We start from the raw sequence: 16,092 nt of genomic DNA, 5'->3' as shown, positions 1-16,092 counted from the left end.
GGTCAAACTGACAGCCCCCCTATTTCCCACCTTTCCCTAATCGCACCAGGGGGGTGAAGAGCCATATCTCGTTCTTTAAATGGGCCTTGAAGGAGTACCCTATACGGCGGATATTCTATAAATCTCGCCCACTTCCAATCTTCTGGATCTCGGCACTGTCCCACCTGATGGTAGGCGGTGATCGTGATAGACCAACCGTCGACTAACGGTCCTAAAGAAACCTGGTCCCCAAATTAGTTAATTCCTTATATTACATATAGTGTCAGTGATACTTTCCTGCCCAAGACGATCCTGTACCCTTTCATTTACCTCAGCGCGCTCAACCGTGGTGATGTAGTCAGTCAAGCACACATTGCAGGATCCCGGCCCATTGTGACAATCCTTGAAAAGCAACAACTCGTTTGACTCATATTCTCCCGGCTCCAACAGCTCTGGCATGGTGCGGAAACGATCACGAGTCAAGTGGCTGCAAATACCAGACCATCCCCTGTCAATGATATCCCGTAATGTAGTTCCTCTCCCTGCAAGCGAATGCGTGATACAGAGGAACAGTTCATCGCCAATCATCCTTGCGGATGGGGTTTCCTGCCAGAATGGCTCGTCCGGTTCATTCCTAGCTATGGCTGGAAAGGCAATACTTTCCAGAGGTAGTCCTTTTGGGGAGCCATAGAAGTGACGGTTCATGACAAGACGTGCATGGATATAGATCCTGTTGTTGTATCAGGCAACTAATTTTAGAGGTGCTTCTTGAAGGGATACCTACAGTTTATAGGAGGATGCATTATTCGGCGTAAAAATATTACAGTAGTGGTAGCGCTTGCAGCTGCTGTAATGGCTGTAATGGAATAGATCTGCGAGGTGCCATGGCTGCGGGAAGCGGTGGAGATTTCGACAGACTGAACAGTAGAAGAACCTATCACCGAGATCTTTCTCCAGCAATAGCAAGAGATCTTTCCGCGACTGATCACAGAGTTTCACTGCGTCCCTGTCAAGAAAAGAAAAGAGAGTTCTGCAAGTTAGCGAGAGGGCAACGAGGGATTCAGGGGACGAAGACAGCTGAGACGCAATCAGTAATAGGATCTCGGGTGGCAGGTTTAGAAGCGGTGGTAGAGCCGGAGGCGTACGCCTCAAGATGCAAGAAAGAAACTGGCCCATTGCTCAGATATATGAAAGATTTCAAAGTGGAAAGAATCATGAGCCACATGCAAACGTCATAAGGGGAGGGTATCAAGAAGCCCTGCACGTGATGCTCGTACAGCAGCAAAGTCAAATACCTTCAAGCCGGTACAAGTAACCAACGGCACATCACAGAAACCATATACATCAAGACGCAACAGATCAGCCGTACACGATGCTTCTATTATCTGCGTGGGTATGTAACCTGTGTGTATAAGCCGTCCACAACATCTTCCCACACACAATCTCTCCTCCTCTCTCCTCCCTCTCCCCCTTTTCCAATAGAGCCCTCACCTATTAAAATGCCGTGCAACACCTAGAACCACATCAAGGACAAGAAAGAAAAAAAAAATAAGAAATCCCATAATCCTTAATTTCATCCCAGCTGACCAAAAAAGGAAAAAGAAAAAATCCCATACATGCTATACACTACGCAGGCCCAATGACGCTCGCGTCCCCAGTTCCAGTCTTGACCGACCACAAATCTCGCGACCATCCCATCTCCCGCTGCTTCTTGCTGCCAGATCCAGATGGCCTCTTCTCTCCGGTGGCAATGGCCAGCGCCTTGCTGCAGGCGGCAAAGGCCTCGACGAGCTCCGTCATGCGCTTAGCGTCGGCGAAGACGTCCTTGAGGTCTGATTCGCGTTCTGCTACCAAGGCGGCGAGCTCCATGCATTCCAAAAGGTTCTCCCGTGACAAGCCAGTGCCAGCGAAATGTAGAGCGCTGATGTATGCCAAGATGGTCTCTGGTAGGTAGGCAGCTCGAATATCCTGTAGCTCGGCATCACCAGCTATACGAGAAACTTAGTTAGCAATCATGTATGACGGATATATGCAACATCAAAGCCAGAACATACCCTTGATTGCTGGCATCAGCCATCCCTTCAGTAAGGGCTTCATGTAATCCTTGACGTTCTTGATTGATTCACCCGCCGGACCCCAAAATTCCCGATCTCCATGTGACAGCCTACACCAGGATTTGTCAGTGAATCCAGCTTTATATCCCTAAGAATGGGCAGTTACATACTCAGTAGAGATGAGCATCAATGAAGCAATTGTCTCCAGGCCATCTAGAGCCTTGACGAGAGCTTCAAGTCCGCGGAAAATTCGTGCCTCCGCCTGCACCTGCTCGGGGCTCATGTTGGAGACCTCGCTGCGCTCCAGCAGCTTAGCCCAAAAGTCGGCATCCTCATACCAAATGTCTTCAGTTTCTTCCTGTCCCGAAATCCCCTGAATAATCTTTTCGAATGAAATCCTCTCATAGAGCCGTCGGGCAGCTCCCAGTCGTCCGGAACCTATCAAGCTGTCAGTCACATAACCCCTAAATCGCATCACAACCAGGACTGGTGAGTTACATACGCAAGAAGAACTTGTAAACCTTTGTGCCCATAGAAAAGACATCGGCCCACTTTCCATCCACCATCAAGAGCCACTCCAAAGAACGGATAACATGGTCATCACCGCTCGAAACGACACCCTCCTCATAGCCAAAGAAGTCTGCCTTTATCAGCTTCCCAAACTGTGGTGTTGAGGGTCCATCGCTGATGATGCTAAAAGCAGCTTGCTGAGGAGCCTTGTCGCCCAATGCCTCGTAAAAGAGCACCACCTGCCTGTCCACAAACTTCAAGACGTCGATGCCGGCCTTCTTTATCAACTTCAACTGCAATAAGCGCTGTTCGGGGTCTTCCTCGTGGATCAAATTCCAGCTCAGAACGTCATATTGCCTAGGTGCCTCCAGTATTGAGCAGTACAGAGGGATAAGCTCTGGGAGACCGGCACGACGCAAGTAATCTGTATACCCCGCCAAGATACTCTCCTGAGAGAATGTCAACTGGGGTGGTGGTGAAAAGTTGGAGACCTTTTTCTGGGCACCGCCAAACTTCTTCATCAGGGCTGTGAGCACATAGACGTGTGACACAATGCGAAGCCCATCATCCTGATCTAGGCTAAAGTACTTCTTCTTCACAACGCCAGAGTTAATTGGCTCAGATGAAGGCAGAAGAATGGATTTGCCATTTGCGTTGGCGTCCGCAATCATGACAAGTCCTTGTTCGTACAAGTGGCGCTCAACATCCCTGGCAATAAACGCGGCTTGCAGAGCTTTACTAGGCTCCGTCGCCTCGTCATGAGTCCTTGGCTGGGACTCTAGCGAACGAACAAGGCGCTTCTCAACTCCTTGTGGCTTTCCCAAGAATTGAACGGCGTCAAAGGAGGGGAAGTTCTGAGTCAATGTCGAGGTCACATTTGGCGGACATCGGCTCAGTACGTAGCTGTCAAACTGGGTTCGTAAAAGCGCGTTGTAGTTGGCAAAGAGAAAGTCGTCCCATCTCCGGGCAATCTTTTCAACACTGGTGATATCGCCAGAGAGTAAACCATACACCGCACGTTCGTAATCATCCGAGCCCCCCTGTCGAGCCAAGGCAAAGCACATGCGTCTCCAGAGAGCCAGAGACTCGGGCTTCAAGTCGTCAACAGGGACAGTTTGGTCCTCAGAGAGAAGCATGGCAGACATGGAAACAGCCCGCCACATCTCCGTCCGCTCCTGGCACCACTCGCGCAGTTCCTCGAGGCTGCTACCACGGCGAAGGTGTTCAAAACAGCCAAGCCAAATCGCACGCTCAAAGTACTCGTCTGCAGGCTCGAGCTTTCGTCCCTGGCGGGTGATGGCATCAGGGTCCAACTGCGTAATCAGGGGAGCACCATCCTTGTTGACATGAGACTCCATAACTCTGGGTTGCTGACGATCCAGCAGCCCATTCCATGCCGTCAAATTCTTCCGTAGCTTAATCGTTGCTCGCGTGTGAAGCCAGCCATGTGCAATGATATCCCCTCGGTCGGCCTGTTTCAGAAGATCTCGGGCCAAGTCGTCAATATCCGGGCCATCGGCCGCGTTGCTCTGAAGCCACTGCAGCACCGCATGGCGCTCTCGAGCCAAGGGATCCGAATTCAGAAACTCGAGCAGCAAATCGGACTGCGTCGAGCCTGTGTCCATTTCTATTGATGGCCGGTCGTCTGTCTTTGCTTCTGGGGTTGCGTAGCGTAGGGGGAGTAGTCGTCGGATAAGGTCCCAGGTCTGCACTTCTTTTTCCAGCTGTTTAACCTCATCCGCTTCCCCAGAGAGGCCATCCCCATCGGCCGTCTCGATCTCGTCAGCATCCATATCTACATCTTCGTAGCCACTGCGAGCTCGCTTCGGCCGCGCCTGTTGCAGTCTTCGAACAGCATTTTCGTAGTACTTCCGAGGGAGGTCGATGATTCGGGCTCGTTTGTCTTCCTGCGATAGGAATGGCGAGAGACAGTTGTCAAGGGCGTTGGCAAATTCTTCCACCTCGGGGCCGACATTGAGGTCGAACGACAGCCCTTGATCCATGTTGATTTCCGTGTCGCGCACGCAGAGTGCCTATGTGTTGCTCAAAAGGATGGATAGGGGAAAATACACGTCCAGGGCTCTGCGATTTGTCGATCTCGCCGTCGAAAGGTCCAACCAGACGAACCCAATAGAGTCTGGCTGGCGTCCAAGTGCCGAACTTTCAGGGCGTTGACCTTGGCCGCATAACCCAAATGTGAGTCGCAATTGGTGGCCCAGGAGAAATCCGGTGTCGTAACAGTGATCGGGAGGTTCCTCGTCTGCTGAAGGAGTTCGTTATGATGCCTGGCGAGATCGTGAGTTTGCCAGCGCAGAAATTCAGCACCTTCAATATTTTGTTGCTTCAAGGCGCGCTTGAGCTTGCACACGAACGGCTTCTGGACGCTAAAGGCAGCGCTAGCCTCTGATAGGTTCTTAGTCGAGTGTACTTGGAACTCAGGCTTCTCAGACGCCGAGAAGGAAGTATCCGGTACTAGCCACTTGAAAATCACAAGCAGCGACCAAAAGGTGGAACACTTTCGGCATACTGCGATATGCAACAAAACGGGGCTCCGTGCGCTGGTGAATCCGACTACTACTGCAAATTTTCATCACGCTCTTTTTTTTCCTTTTCTCTTTTCTTCTTCATCATAATGTCATCGGCATTCGTATTAGAGTCTCGGAATAAGCGTTCAATGCTTGTTCAGGTCCTATAAGGATCTCTTGCGTGCTCAACGATCGCCTAGAAAAATCGCTCCTCATTAAGTTGCCTGAAATTCTCTACACTGGTTGACACACCATACGATGAGCGTACATATCTTCCTCCCGCCTTTCCTGCCTTTATATGGTACATGGTACATTTTTATCTAGGTATCTTGTAAAATGTTACGCGTGTCTAAATGCGTCGTAGAAGCAGCTGGTGGTCGCGAAGCCTGCGTGTTTTGCCCTGCTGCGTCCTTTATTTGCCCTCCTTCTGTTGCTGGATCTTCAAACGAAGCAATTTCGGCTTTGGACAGCTTGGAGAGGTAGCGTCGTCGCCGTAACGCTGGTAGAAGGCGTCACAGCATTCATACAACGCCTTGATGGCATTCTGGCAGCGAGCCTCGTTGTAATTGTTTTTGGTGAGACAATCTGCGGTCATTTCAGCTCTGAAGTTCTTCTTGGGCGAGTATATATCTCCAAATTGTGTGGTTTGTGTGGTATGTTTGCCTACCCTGGATGGCACACTGAAAATGCGAGCAAAGCCCATCTCGTCAGCACTTCGAGATTCGACGTAACACCTATTTGCCAAAACTCACTGCTCGAGGATGACACGGCGGGCGTGCCTCCACGTCGTCTTTGGAAGATGGCTGCAATACCAATGTCTGTGATCAGCTGCTGAAATGATACATGCTGGCGAGTAATGACGCCAAAGCGGTAGGATTCTCACAACGAACCATTACTGGATAAGACCTAAGAATCCAACAAAGTTCTCCAAATAGGGCAACTTAGGTATCGTAAGTTCTCAATGGTAGAATAAAGTATCGCTAGTCTCCGATTGATGTAAAAAGAAGCTCAAGTCTCGAATCAATCATCCATCCCAAGCGAGTTTCAAGACCAAGTTCCTCGTCACTGATGTCATCCGTAGCCGTGAACTTTTTAGCGCCCAAAAGTACAGCAAACCCCCAGCACACAGTCACACAGGCACCTAAACAGCGCTATAACCTCAGCGGCTCCAGCGTGCACACAATCACACAAGCCCAGCAGTGCAAGATACTGTACCTGCCGCCTGTACCTTTTCCGAGCCTCAGCCGCCCAATCAGATGCCTCGCTCCCCACTTCTTGCCTCGATGCACTGCTAAAACATCAGGCCGCCTCATTCGCCTTGCCATCGCATCACTTTTCGCCCAGCCTAATCTTCTTCCTTTTTGCTTCTTCCACATTACACTCTCACAAACCAAAGCAAAGGAATCGAAATCACCAACATCTCGAAACCGCATCTGTAAAAAGACACGCACGCGCGCGCATACAAAATCACACAGCAGACATGTCCGAGAACGACCAGAACCAGTCCCCCGGCGATGGCCAGGCCCCTCCCCCCAACACCGAGCACCTCAACATCAAGGTCACCGACAACAACAACGAGGTCTTCTTCAAGATCAAGCGCAGCACCAAGCTCGAGAAGCTCATGACGGCCTTTTGCGAGCGCCAGGGCAAGTCCCTCAACTCGGTGCGGTTCCTGTTTGACGGCACGCGAGTGCAGCCGACGGATACCCCGGACGCGGTATGCCTTGTGTCCCCTCTCCTACTTCCGCTTCAGTCTTTTTCTCTTCTCTATTCGCTTTTGTACACTGTTGCTAACGTGATTGTTTGTTTGTTTGCACGCGTTAGCTCGAGATGGCAGACGGCGACACTCTCGAAGTGCATCAAGAACAAGTTGGAGGACGCCTGCGAGGATGAAGTTACGAGAAATCAAGGGCGGACGGGAGATGATGATACCGAGTCGGAGAGGAGAGAGAAGCAGGAGATAGAAGACAGAGGGGCATGCGCGTCAGAGCTGGGTAATTTGGGTCGCATTCTATCCCCCACACTATCTACCGTGGTTTGTGTAATACATTAGAGCAGAGAGAGAGAGAAGTCAAGAGTCAGAGTCAGAGAGGGAACCCGCTATTCTACGACGTCGATCCAAGAGCCAAAACGGCTCTTTCTTTACGCCCTTTCGTCCTTTCTTGTTTTCCTTTCTCTCTTCCATAATACGGCAGCGGCGCATCGGTTCGGAAAGGTGGAAAATGGTTCTTTTTTACACGAGGTCAAAGTGCAATTACAGCCGTAAGCCGGTTTTACCTAGTTCACCATTATCCCAAATGCTTTGCTACCCATCCCAGTGCTGTCCTCCCTTTAATTTGAAAAAGAAAAACAAACGCCTTGTTCAAAATGAAATACGCAAAATGTGTTAGTGGCATCATCGCATCGTCTTTAGAATTTGAGTTCCCTGGACCGGCAGTTGGTGCAGAGTATAATGGCGCCCGTTGCAGTCTCCTTGGGGAATATCTGCCCATCGTCGAACCCTCCCTTACACTCATGGCAGCGGAAGCAATGCTCGTGCCACTCGCCTCCCAGTGCCTTGATATACTGGCCGATGACCGCTGTCTTGCACATCTTGCACTTGGGCGCACGGCGTTCCGTCCGCTTTGTCTGGCAATTGATACACCATGCGTAGCCGTCCTTCTCAATGTGTGTCATGCCATGCTCAAACGGGTCGCCGCACTCGGCGCAGAAGAAATGCCCGTAATGCCAATGCGCTCCAAGCGCCACAATATGCTCCCCAAGGATGGGAGTCGTGCAGTGCTTGCAGCGTGGAGCGAAGAGTTCATGCCAGTCGAGATGGCAATAGAAGCGGAGTCGTTCGTCTCCGTCTTCCGCCATGGTCATGCCAGGCTTCTCGTCCAATATCTCACCCGCCGCGCGACGCCGAATCCTCTCCACACGCTCAGCCCGCGATGCCTCAGGCTCTGGACTGATCTCCATGGCTTCAAGTCTGGTGTTACAGGTGTAGCAGCGGAAACAGTGAGGGTGGAAGCGTTCAGGAGACCCAGCCAGAGCCACAAACTTGCCCTCGATGGGGCGCTGGCATTGGTTGCAGACGGTTCCCGCTGGCCTAATGGGACCTGATGCTGGTGACCAGTGGCCTCGCGGCTGCGGTAGGTCGCGCGTGCCCTGAGGCCCACGAGCCCCGGGTGTTGGGAGAGGGCGTGCGCCTCGCACTGAGCCTCTCGCAGGCGAGTCCCTCGGCGTTGAAATGCTGGGAATGCTACGGCGACCCGGCGCTTCATCAACTGAAATAGACGGGACGTTGATTGCGGGTATCGGCCGCTTTGGGGCCTCATCCGGTTCCTCTATCGAGATGGATGGCACACTCCCGCTCGTCTGCGCCCGTAGTCTCGGCGAAGGGTCTTCCGCCACAACAATGCTAGGGATCTCCATAGGCCGTGATGGCGTTTGGGGCTGGGGTTGAGCTTGGGACTGAGACTGGGACTGGGACCGCAAGCGGTTTGATGCTGGCGTTGTCGGGTCTGGTCGGTCTGAACTGGCATCAGTGGACGAGGACTCCTCCGGGGCTTTCCAGTTCGTATCGAAGCTTACAATGGGCCTTCCAGGGCTGTCGCTGACTGCGGTAGGTTCCGGGAGTCTAGAACTGCGGTCCTTCAGCCTCATGCTAGTAGCTTCGCGGATATCCTGACTGCGAATCTCGACTCCATTCAGATGCTGTCCATCGGAGGGCTTCTGACCGTTGACAACGGGAGTGTTGACTTGATATTGGGCGTTACGAGATCGAGTTGGGGGGTTCCTGTGGATTTCTATGCGATCCAATCGCTTGGTCGGGCTTGTCTCTCCTTGATTGCGCGGGAAGGGAACCCGTCCGATCGTATTGGACGGCTTAGGATTCAGCGAAACGGGCGAATCACCGCTGGGAGGGGTCGTTGTCGTGGGTCCATCGCCTGACAGGGCTTCGGGCTCTTCCCATATCTGATCGCCAGAGAACGGTCGTTCGACTTCTCCACTGATATTCCTCTTCATGCTGCTGCGCCGGCCGCCTGTGAAGCGCCCTCCGACATTTCCATATGATTTTGCCTTGGTTGGAGACTCGTCGGTACGTGCTTGTGCTTTTGCTTCGGGGGATCCGTTTTGTCGAGAGCCGTTTTCTTCTTCCGATGAAGTCGTCGAGTATGAGTTCCTATTCACTTTGTTCGTGCCGGACGGCTCTTCTCCCTGCCCCACAGCAGCTGCCCGGGCATGTGCGTAGCTGTCCTTTCGAAGATGCGGTCGGTACCGGTACGCACCCTCGGGTGGCCGGGGTTTGACTCCATGCTGATGTTCCCATACAAGCTCAGCGGCTTCGTTGAGGGCAGCGTTGTAGATACGGGTCTCGTCGTCCTCGACAGCAGGATCGTTATCAGGAGAAGCCTTTCTGCTCTCTCGAAAATCCATTTCTTCCATGGCATCTCGCAGAGACGATGCCTCCTCTCTTTCCATCCATCGGCGGCCCCTCTCCATATAACTAGCCGTGGGCACAACTGTATCGGGCTTGATTGGAGGTGGCGTTGGGCTGGTCGGATAGTAGTCGCGGCTTCGGGAGCTGATGGTGGACAGGCGAGTTGACGCCATGCTCCCGGCAATGAGGCTGGGCGTGTGCGACTGAGATCGCTGATGGCCCAGCTGATGAGCCGTATCTTGTGACGTCGTCGATGCATCGTAGCTAATGTTACTGAGACTGTTTCGGTTTACCTGCGGACGGTTGCTGGGAGGCGGTGGCCTGGCACCACCGGGTCTCACCACGGGCTTGCTTCGAAGGTTTGCGAGATAGTTTGCTGCTCACGACGGTTGTAGATTAGCGACCAGCCTGAACCATCGGTCAATCCACCTGTATGTCGTACCGAATTCGTCCTTTGTCATGTATGATGGCGACGGCGGCGTCGCCCTCCGTGACCTGACCTCACCAGCTTGCCTCATGTTCGTTTCCTTGGACGCGGATCGTAACGAAATGAAGGCAAACGGCCGGTCTCAGAGGGGAGGTACGAGGGCTTTATGTGTGCCGTCGACCTGTTCTGAGGTACCGGAGGCTGTTGGCGGTGACGGGAAGCTAATTAGAGAGGTCGCATGCGAGGCGTGACGTTTTGTATGCAAACCTTACAGGTATGTGCTCGGTACTGTGTCAATGGAGTTGTGCAAGTCATCATTGGGGGTGGGGGTTGACGGGGCAACCCCTTGGCATGTTCCGAGACACCCCAGAACTAGGCGCCTATTGCCTTTGCCGTAGCGGTGCGTAGCGCTGGCCAGTAGCGCTGTGTGCCTGTAATCTGCACCGCTAGCCGGCACAGCTCAGCTGCTAATATAGCGCCACCCAAGTTCTGCGTTGGCATCCATCCTTTAAATGATGGTTATGTGAGCATAAAGCATAAAACAGCACGACTTGACTAAGGCGCAACCTTGTCAAGCCATCAGTGGTAAAGGGAGTGAAGAGATTTGTTAACAGGGGGGACGCTATGGTACAGTACAGCGGGCTTTGGAAAGTTCCAGATCGCTGCCAGAAATACTATGTACAAGGAACTGATACGGGTTGGGCAATGTCACCATGGGAACGGCCAATAGCTTCAAGCTTCCTCCCCCCCCCTTTGCACCTCCGTGCCTGTGCTTGTGCCTGGCGACTAGGGACGCCTGTCCGACTATGGGGATGTCCACTCGCCTTACTACCACCGGAGTTCGCCTTTGACGCCCTTTTCTGGCTCTGCTGGGGCTTTTGCCAGCGCAGGGTCTGCGAAGCCGAGATTCTTGAACTCGTCCCGAGCCATCAGATTTCTTAATTTTGCCGATATGTTAGCCCATGGCAATGTCTTACTGCTCTGCTCTGTCTCTTTTTTCTTTACCTATCCATTCTGCATGACAGATACGCCTTGGCCAAATTGCGACATTCGTCTTCGTTGACACCACGGACTTTCTTCATGCAAGCAAGGTAGCTGGTCATGGCCTTCTTGCACTCGCCTAGTCCAGTTAGACAACTGAGCCATCCAGGAGAGGCGGGAAAATGGACTGAACCACTGCAGCGGGCTTACCATCGTGGTCCAAGGGGAAGCTCCCTCGCTGTGGCCTATGGAGACGGCGGGTCAGCCAACTCCTGAGCTTCAAATCAACGGCGAGAGAACACGTACGGGGTTGGCTTGGTTGTTGGCAGCGCTCCAGGGCTGCCGAAGGTACTCATTTCTCCAGGTGCCGCACCAGGGGCATATCCCTTTTTTCGTTTCTTTTTTTCGAGATGAGACTTGAGAGGCACGGCTGTCACGCATGATGGTTGTCGAAAGCGGTGGGGCCGGGCCCCGATAGAGCGGCACGCATTGCTTAGCTAACCGTGACCCTGACGCTTTAGCAACTGTGGCGAATCAGATTGCATAGCTGCATACGGAGTACAAGCATTTAATACTGCCTTGGCCTCATTGGGATGACAACATCCGAGCGACGGAGGATTTGGGCCGTTGGATGGACGAGTTCTGATCAGGCGCTTTGCGTTGCTTTTTGCACGGTATGGATATGGGATGGCACAATGTCTCCGCAGCAGACTCACGACAATTGTCAAATCCAATCAGTGACTGTCGTGGGAGCAGTCAGAAGCAGATTCTGCTCCCTTGCATTGCTTGCAGGGCTCCCTCTGGGTCTTGGAACGGACCATTCGCGTTGTGACACACTGCAAGCCAACTCAACCGCTAGCTGCATCAGTCGTGTTCTTTCGTCGACTGCGGTATCCACAGGCGCCCAACCAGAGACAGTCAAACAGTGTTCAAGCAGGCGACGATTGGCAGGTTCGAAAGAGCCCGTTGTCGCAGTATCGGGTCGGAAAGCATCGTCGGGTTGGCGAATGGACACTCCGTTGTCGGGCCGCGGGTGCGAATGAGAGAAACCAATATTCTTGTGTACTGGTAGCACAATCAGGTGAGCAGCGTTGTGCGCAGTATGACATCTTGTCTTGGTTTGGGAGGCGGCTTTCACACGCAAGCTGAAGTTGAAGCATTAGCCGGAAACTAATCCAGGATTCAAGGGTCATGGTTCGACACTGTAATCAAAGTCGTCATGCCGAATCTGTGCTATGGTGAACCATCAATAGCTCTTCCAAGGAGCGCGCTAGAGCTGGTTATGACCTGTAGCGGGTTAGCAGCTCGTATCTGTCTATTAAATGGATGATGCCGGCTCTACGTATATAACGAACCCGACATGACGGACGAGATATCTAGCGTTCCGTCTCATGTATGCCGGAATGCCAGAGGACGAACTCCGTAACCATCCAGCTTCAGTACATAGAGATAAGAAGAACAAGCCTGGGTATTCACGGAATAGCCCTAACTGCCCCATGAGCTCAACAAAAATCAAACAGAATAAACTAAACATGCAATCGTATTCCCGCAGCATGTATGGCAGCCCATCTCTCACATGCCGTCTCCAGTTAGGCTTCTGCCCATGCCTTGCCCTCAACCGTTTATCTCATCAGATATCTGGAGAAATGGGGGGCGTTTGAACAAAGGGAGGCTGAGGCTGAGGTTCTTGGTACTGCCAACATCCCGCGGCTCTGCACACACTACCTGGTATCCGGTACCTGTGGCGTTGAGAGGCAAGCCATTAACAAGCCCCACCCTTTACACGTGAACGAATTGGTACGTACTCGATTCGTTGCCAAACAGCCCGAGAAGCCAATGTTTCGGCTTGCTTCTCTTCTTGATCGCCAGAAAAGCCCAGCGCAAGTCGTCGCGTTGCCTGTGCGAGCCTGAATCCTTTTGTCGGAGGCGTCTCTGCTGCTCTTCCAACCCGGTAATTGCATTTAATTGACCGCTGCGACTGCGACAACCCCGGCCGAGTCGACGAAAAGAATCTACAGGGAAAAAAAAGGCTCCCAAGATCGCTGCAATGGCGGCCCTCGGCGAAGATCTGCTCAACACGGTCAACAAGCTGCAGGACCTGGTGTTCAACACCATTGGCAGCGATTCCCTCGATCTCCCCCAAATTGTGCGTGGTGCAAATCCGCCTCCCCTTGTCCTCGCTTGATGCTAATGCCCCGCCGCTCAGGTCGTCGTGGGATCCCAGTCCGCCGGAAAATCTTCCGTTCTCGAAAACATCGTCGGCCGAGACTTTCTGCCCCGAGGCAGCGGCATCGTAACCCGCCGGCCGCTGATCCTGCAGCTCATCAACATCCCGGAGGATGAGACGGCGCCAGATCCGTTCAACGACCCATACCGCTCGCCCGGTGCTGCGCGGCGCTCAGAATGGGCCGAGTTCCACCACATCCCCAATAGACGGTTCAACGACTTTATAGATGTCAAGCGGGAGATCGAGAATGAGACATCCAGAGTTGCTGGTACCAACAAAGGCATCAATAGACAGCCCATAAACCTCAAGATTTACTCACCGCATGTCCTCAACCTGACCCTGGTCGATCTGCCCGGTTTAACCAAGGTTCGTCTTTACCTCTTCTTACCTGCTCCTCTTCTAGGCTAATCTGGCTCGAATCATGCATAGGTACCCATTGGCGATCAGCCTTCTGATATCGAGAAGCAAACGAGAAATTTGATCTCTGAGTACATTGCCAAGCCCAACAGTATTGTTCTGGCGGTGTCACCGGCCAATGTCGACCTTGTCAACTCAGAGGCTCTTAAGCTTGCCCGGCATGTGGATCCTCTTGGCAGGAGGACCATCGGTGTTCTCACCAAGATCGACTTGATGGACCACGGCACCAATGCCCTCGATATCCTGTCCGGCCGTGTGTACCCTTTGAAGCTTGGCTTCATTGGTGTCGTGAACCGCTCGCAGCAGGATATTCAGGGCAACAAACCCATGGAGGATGCCCTCAAAGCCGAAATGGACTTCTTCAAGCACCACCCGGCTTACCGTAACATCTCGAGCCGATGCGGTACACAGTTCTTGGCCAAGACGCTTAACACGACTCTCATGGCTCACATTCGAGAGCGGTTGCCCGACATCAAGGCGCGCCTCAACACTTTGATGGGTCAGACTCAGCAGGAACTCGCCGGCTATGGTGACATGCACTTTAGCGGAAAGGAGCACCGCGGCTCATTGATTCTGCAGCTCATGACACGATTTGCAACCTCCTTCATCTCCTCCATCGACGGTACATCCACTGAAATCTCGACCAAGGAGCTTTGTGGTGGTGCCCGCATCTACTACATCTTCAACTCTGTTTTTGGAAGCTCACTAGATACCATCGACCCTACTTCAAACTTGTCAGCGTTGGATATTAGAACGGCAATCCGCAACTCCACTGGTCCTCGGCCCAGCTTGTTCGTGCCTGAGATGGCTTTTGATTTGCTTGTGAAGCCCCAAATCAAGCTCTTGGAGATTCCCAGCCAGCGCTGCGTCGAACTTGTCTACGAAGAACTCATCAAGATTTGCCATACATGCGGCTCAATAGAACTTTCCAGATTCCCAAGACTCCAAGCAAAGCTCATCGAGGTCGTATCGGATCTTCTGCGAGAGCGGTTAGGCCCCGCCTCAAACTATGTCGAGTCACTCATTTCCATTCAGCGCGCATACATCAACACGAACCACCCCAACTTCCTAGGCGCCGCCGCAGCAATGAGCAACGTTGTCAGCGCCAAACAGGAGCGGGAACGTAAGAGGATCATCCTGGAAGAGCGTGAGCGCCGGGAGAAGCGGCGGCTAAAGGAGCTCGGGCCCAACGGCACGGAGCCGCAAGAAGATGGCGATGAGAGCCCAGTTGCGGAGGGAACCCCGCGGGCAGCAGAGCCCAACCTTCGCAAACTCGCCACAGCAAAGCCTTCACGAAGCATGTCACCTGCCGTCCACCAGGACGCCCTGGTTGGCCTCGGCGCATCCATGAATGGGATCCGGCCATCGTCTCCGGGCATGAATGGACAAGGAATTGGCGGTGCTCGCGATACATTCTTGAACTACTTTTTCGGCAAGGATGGCATGGCACCCGTCAGCGCCCCTATTACTCCCACCACCAACGGCAGACATACCAGTCACCCTTCAGAGCCCACCTTCTCTCAGAGTCTCCGTCGTGAAGAGAAGTTGGCGATCCGAACCTCTACCGCCCCCCCCTCCGTGACAGATGAGTATGACCCATCATCTCGAAGTTACGGCCTGGCATCACATCTGGTAAGTCTTGATACAGAGTCTCTCCTTAACAACACAGCTCTTTTGTTCTTTTACTCCTGACTAACTCCTCTCCTCTCCCACAGGGCGAATCTAACGAACCCGCCATGACCGAGCGCGAAGCCATGGAAGCAGAGCTCATCCGCGCCCTCATCTCCTCCTACTTCAACATCGTCCGCGAATCCATCGCCGACCAGGTTCCCAAGGCCATCATGCATCTCCTCGTCAACCACTGCAAGGACGTCGTCCAGAATCGCCTTGTCAGCGAGCTCTACAAGGAGAACCTCTTCGAAGAGCTCCTCTACGAGGACGATGGTGTTAAGAAGGAGCGTGAGAAGTGTGAGAAGCTCCTCCAGACATACCGCGAGGCGGCAAAGATTATCGGCGAGGTTTTGTAAAACAGGGGCGAAGGAGCTCGTAAAGATGCCTTTTCTTCTTGTTCTTTTTTAATATTCTCCCCTCCCTTCTATGATGCTCTGGAAATCTACCATGAAGAGAAGGGAAAAAAGAAGTAGAAGATGACATCCAAAGAAGAAAAAGAAAAAAAGAATTGGGAGGCTCAATGTCTGTATAAAAGCGGTAGGTTTTCAAAACACGAAAAAAGGCGATCAATGAGGCGTCCATGGGGTTTTTAACGAAGGCAAACGGCTGGGGGAGGAATGGATGACTGGAAGAGGAAAAAAAAGATATGGAAGAGAAACACGCCTGTTCAAGAGGGGAAATGAGAGAGTGTGTGATTGTCAAAATGAGAGTTTCATTTTGAAGTGTAAACAACCTGTATATGATGCAATGGAGGGAGAGGAAATGGGAAGAAGGGGTAAGAGGATACATTTCCGTGACCATGGCTGCAAACGATTTCTCATATTTTCTACAACTACACCGCTCGACTCTGTCATGTCTCCAATGATAGGAAATAT

General features: G+C 52.6%; 5 protein-coding genes across 5 annotated transcripts; 2 read left to right on the top strand and 3 right to left on the bottom strand.

Moving 5' to 3' along the window:
- Window positions 1-1,605: 1,605 nt before the first annotated feature.
- On the bottom strand, window positions 1,606-4,546 carry T069G_05220 (nuclear pore protein; the record flags this gene model as incomplete). Its single annotated transcript, XM_056172430.1, has 4 exons — window positions 1,606-1,967; window positions 2,034-2,143; window positions 2,204-2,471; window positions 2,536-4,546. 4 exons carry the CDS (start codon window positions 4,544-4,546, stop codon window positions 1,606-1,608), a joined length of 2,751 nt encoding a protein of 916 aa, XP_056029288.1.
- A 2,002-nt stretch (window positions 4,547-6,548) lies between these two features.
- Window positions 6,549-6,961, top strand: T069G_05219 (ubiquitin-2 like rad60 SUMO-like domain-containing protein; the record flags this gene model as incomplete). Its single annotated transcript, XM_056172429.1, has 2 exons — window positions 6,549-6,785; window positions 6,893-6,961. 2 exons carry the CDS (start codon window positions 6,549-6,551, stop codon window positions 6,959-6,961), a joined length of 306 nt encoding a protein of 101 aa, XP_056029287.1.
- A 516-nt stretch (window positions 6,962-7,477) lies between these two features.
- T069G_05218 (LIM domain-containing protein) lies at window positions 7,478-10,012 on the bottom strand (the record flags this gene model as incomplete). Its single annotated transcript, XM_056172428.1, has 4 exons — window positions 7,478-9,096; window positions 9,157-9,207; window positions 9,343-9,870; window positions 9,937-10,012. 4 exons carry the CDS (start codon window positions 10,010-10,012, stop codon window positions 7,478-7,480), a joined length of 2,274 nt encoding a protein of 757 aa, XP_056029286.1.
- A 737-nt stretch (window positions 10,013-10,749) lies between these two features.
- T069G_05217 (uncharacterized protein) lies at window positions 10,750-11,258 on the bottom strand (the record flags this gene model as incomplete). Its single annotated transcript, XM_056172427.1, has 4 exons — window positions 10,750-10,858; window positions 10,927-11,041; window positions 11,113-11,147; window positions 11,209-11,258. The coding sequence occupies 4 exons, from the start codon at window positions 11,256-11,258 to the stop codon at window positions 10,750-10,752; spliced, it is 309 nt and encodes a 102-aa protein (XP_056029285.1).
- Window positions 11,259-12,949: 1,691 nt separating this feature from the next.
- On the top strand, window positions 12,950-15,573 carry T069G_05216 (dynamin central region domain-containing protein; the record flags this gene model as incomplete). The annotated part of the gene is made up of 4 exons (XM_056172426.1): window positions 12,950-13,048; window positions 13,109-13,495; window positions 13,559-15,178; window positions 15,262-15,573. The coding sequence occupies 4 exons, from the start codon at window positions 12,950-12,952 to the stop codon at window positions 15,571-15,573; spliced, it is 2,418 nt and encodes an 805-aa protein (XP_056029284.1).
- Between the last annotated feature and the right edge of the window lie 519 nt (window positions 15,574-16,092).

The sequence above is a fragment of the Trichoderma breve genome, chromosome 3 (assembly GCF_028502605.1).
Source record: "Trichoderma breve strain T069 chromosome 3, whole genome shotgun sequence".
In the NCBI taxonomy this organism is placed as follows: domain Eukaryota; kingdom Fungi; phylum Ascomycota; class Sordariomycetes; order Hypocreales; family Hypocreaceae; genus Trichoderma; species Trichoderma breve.
This window is presented reverse-complemented; position numbering and strand designations above follow the sequence as displayed.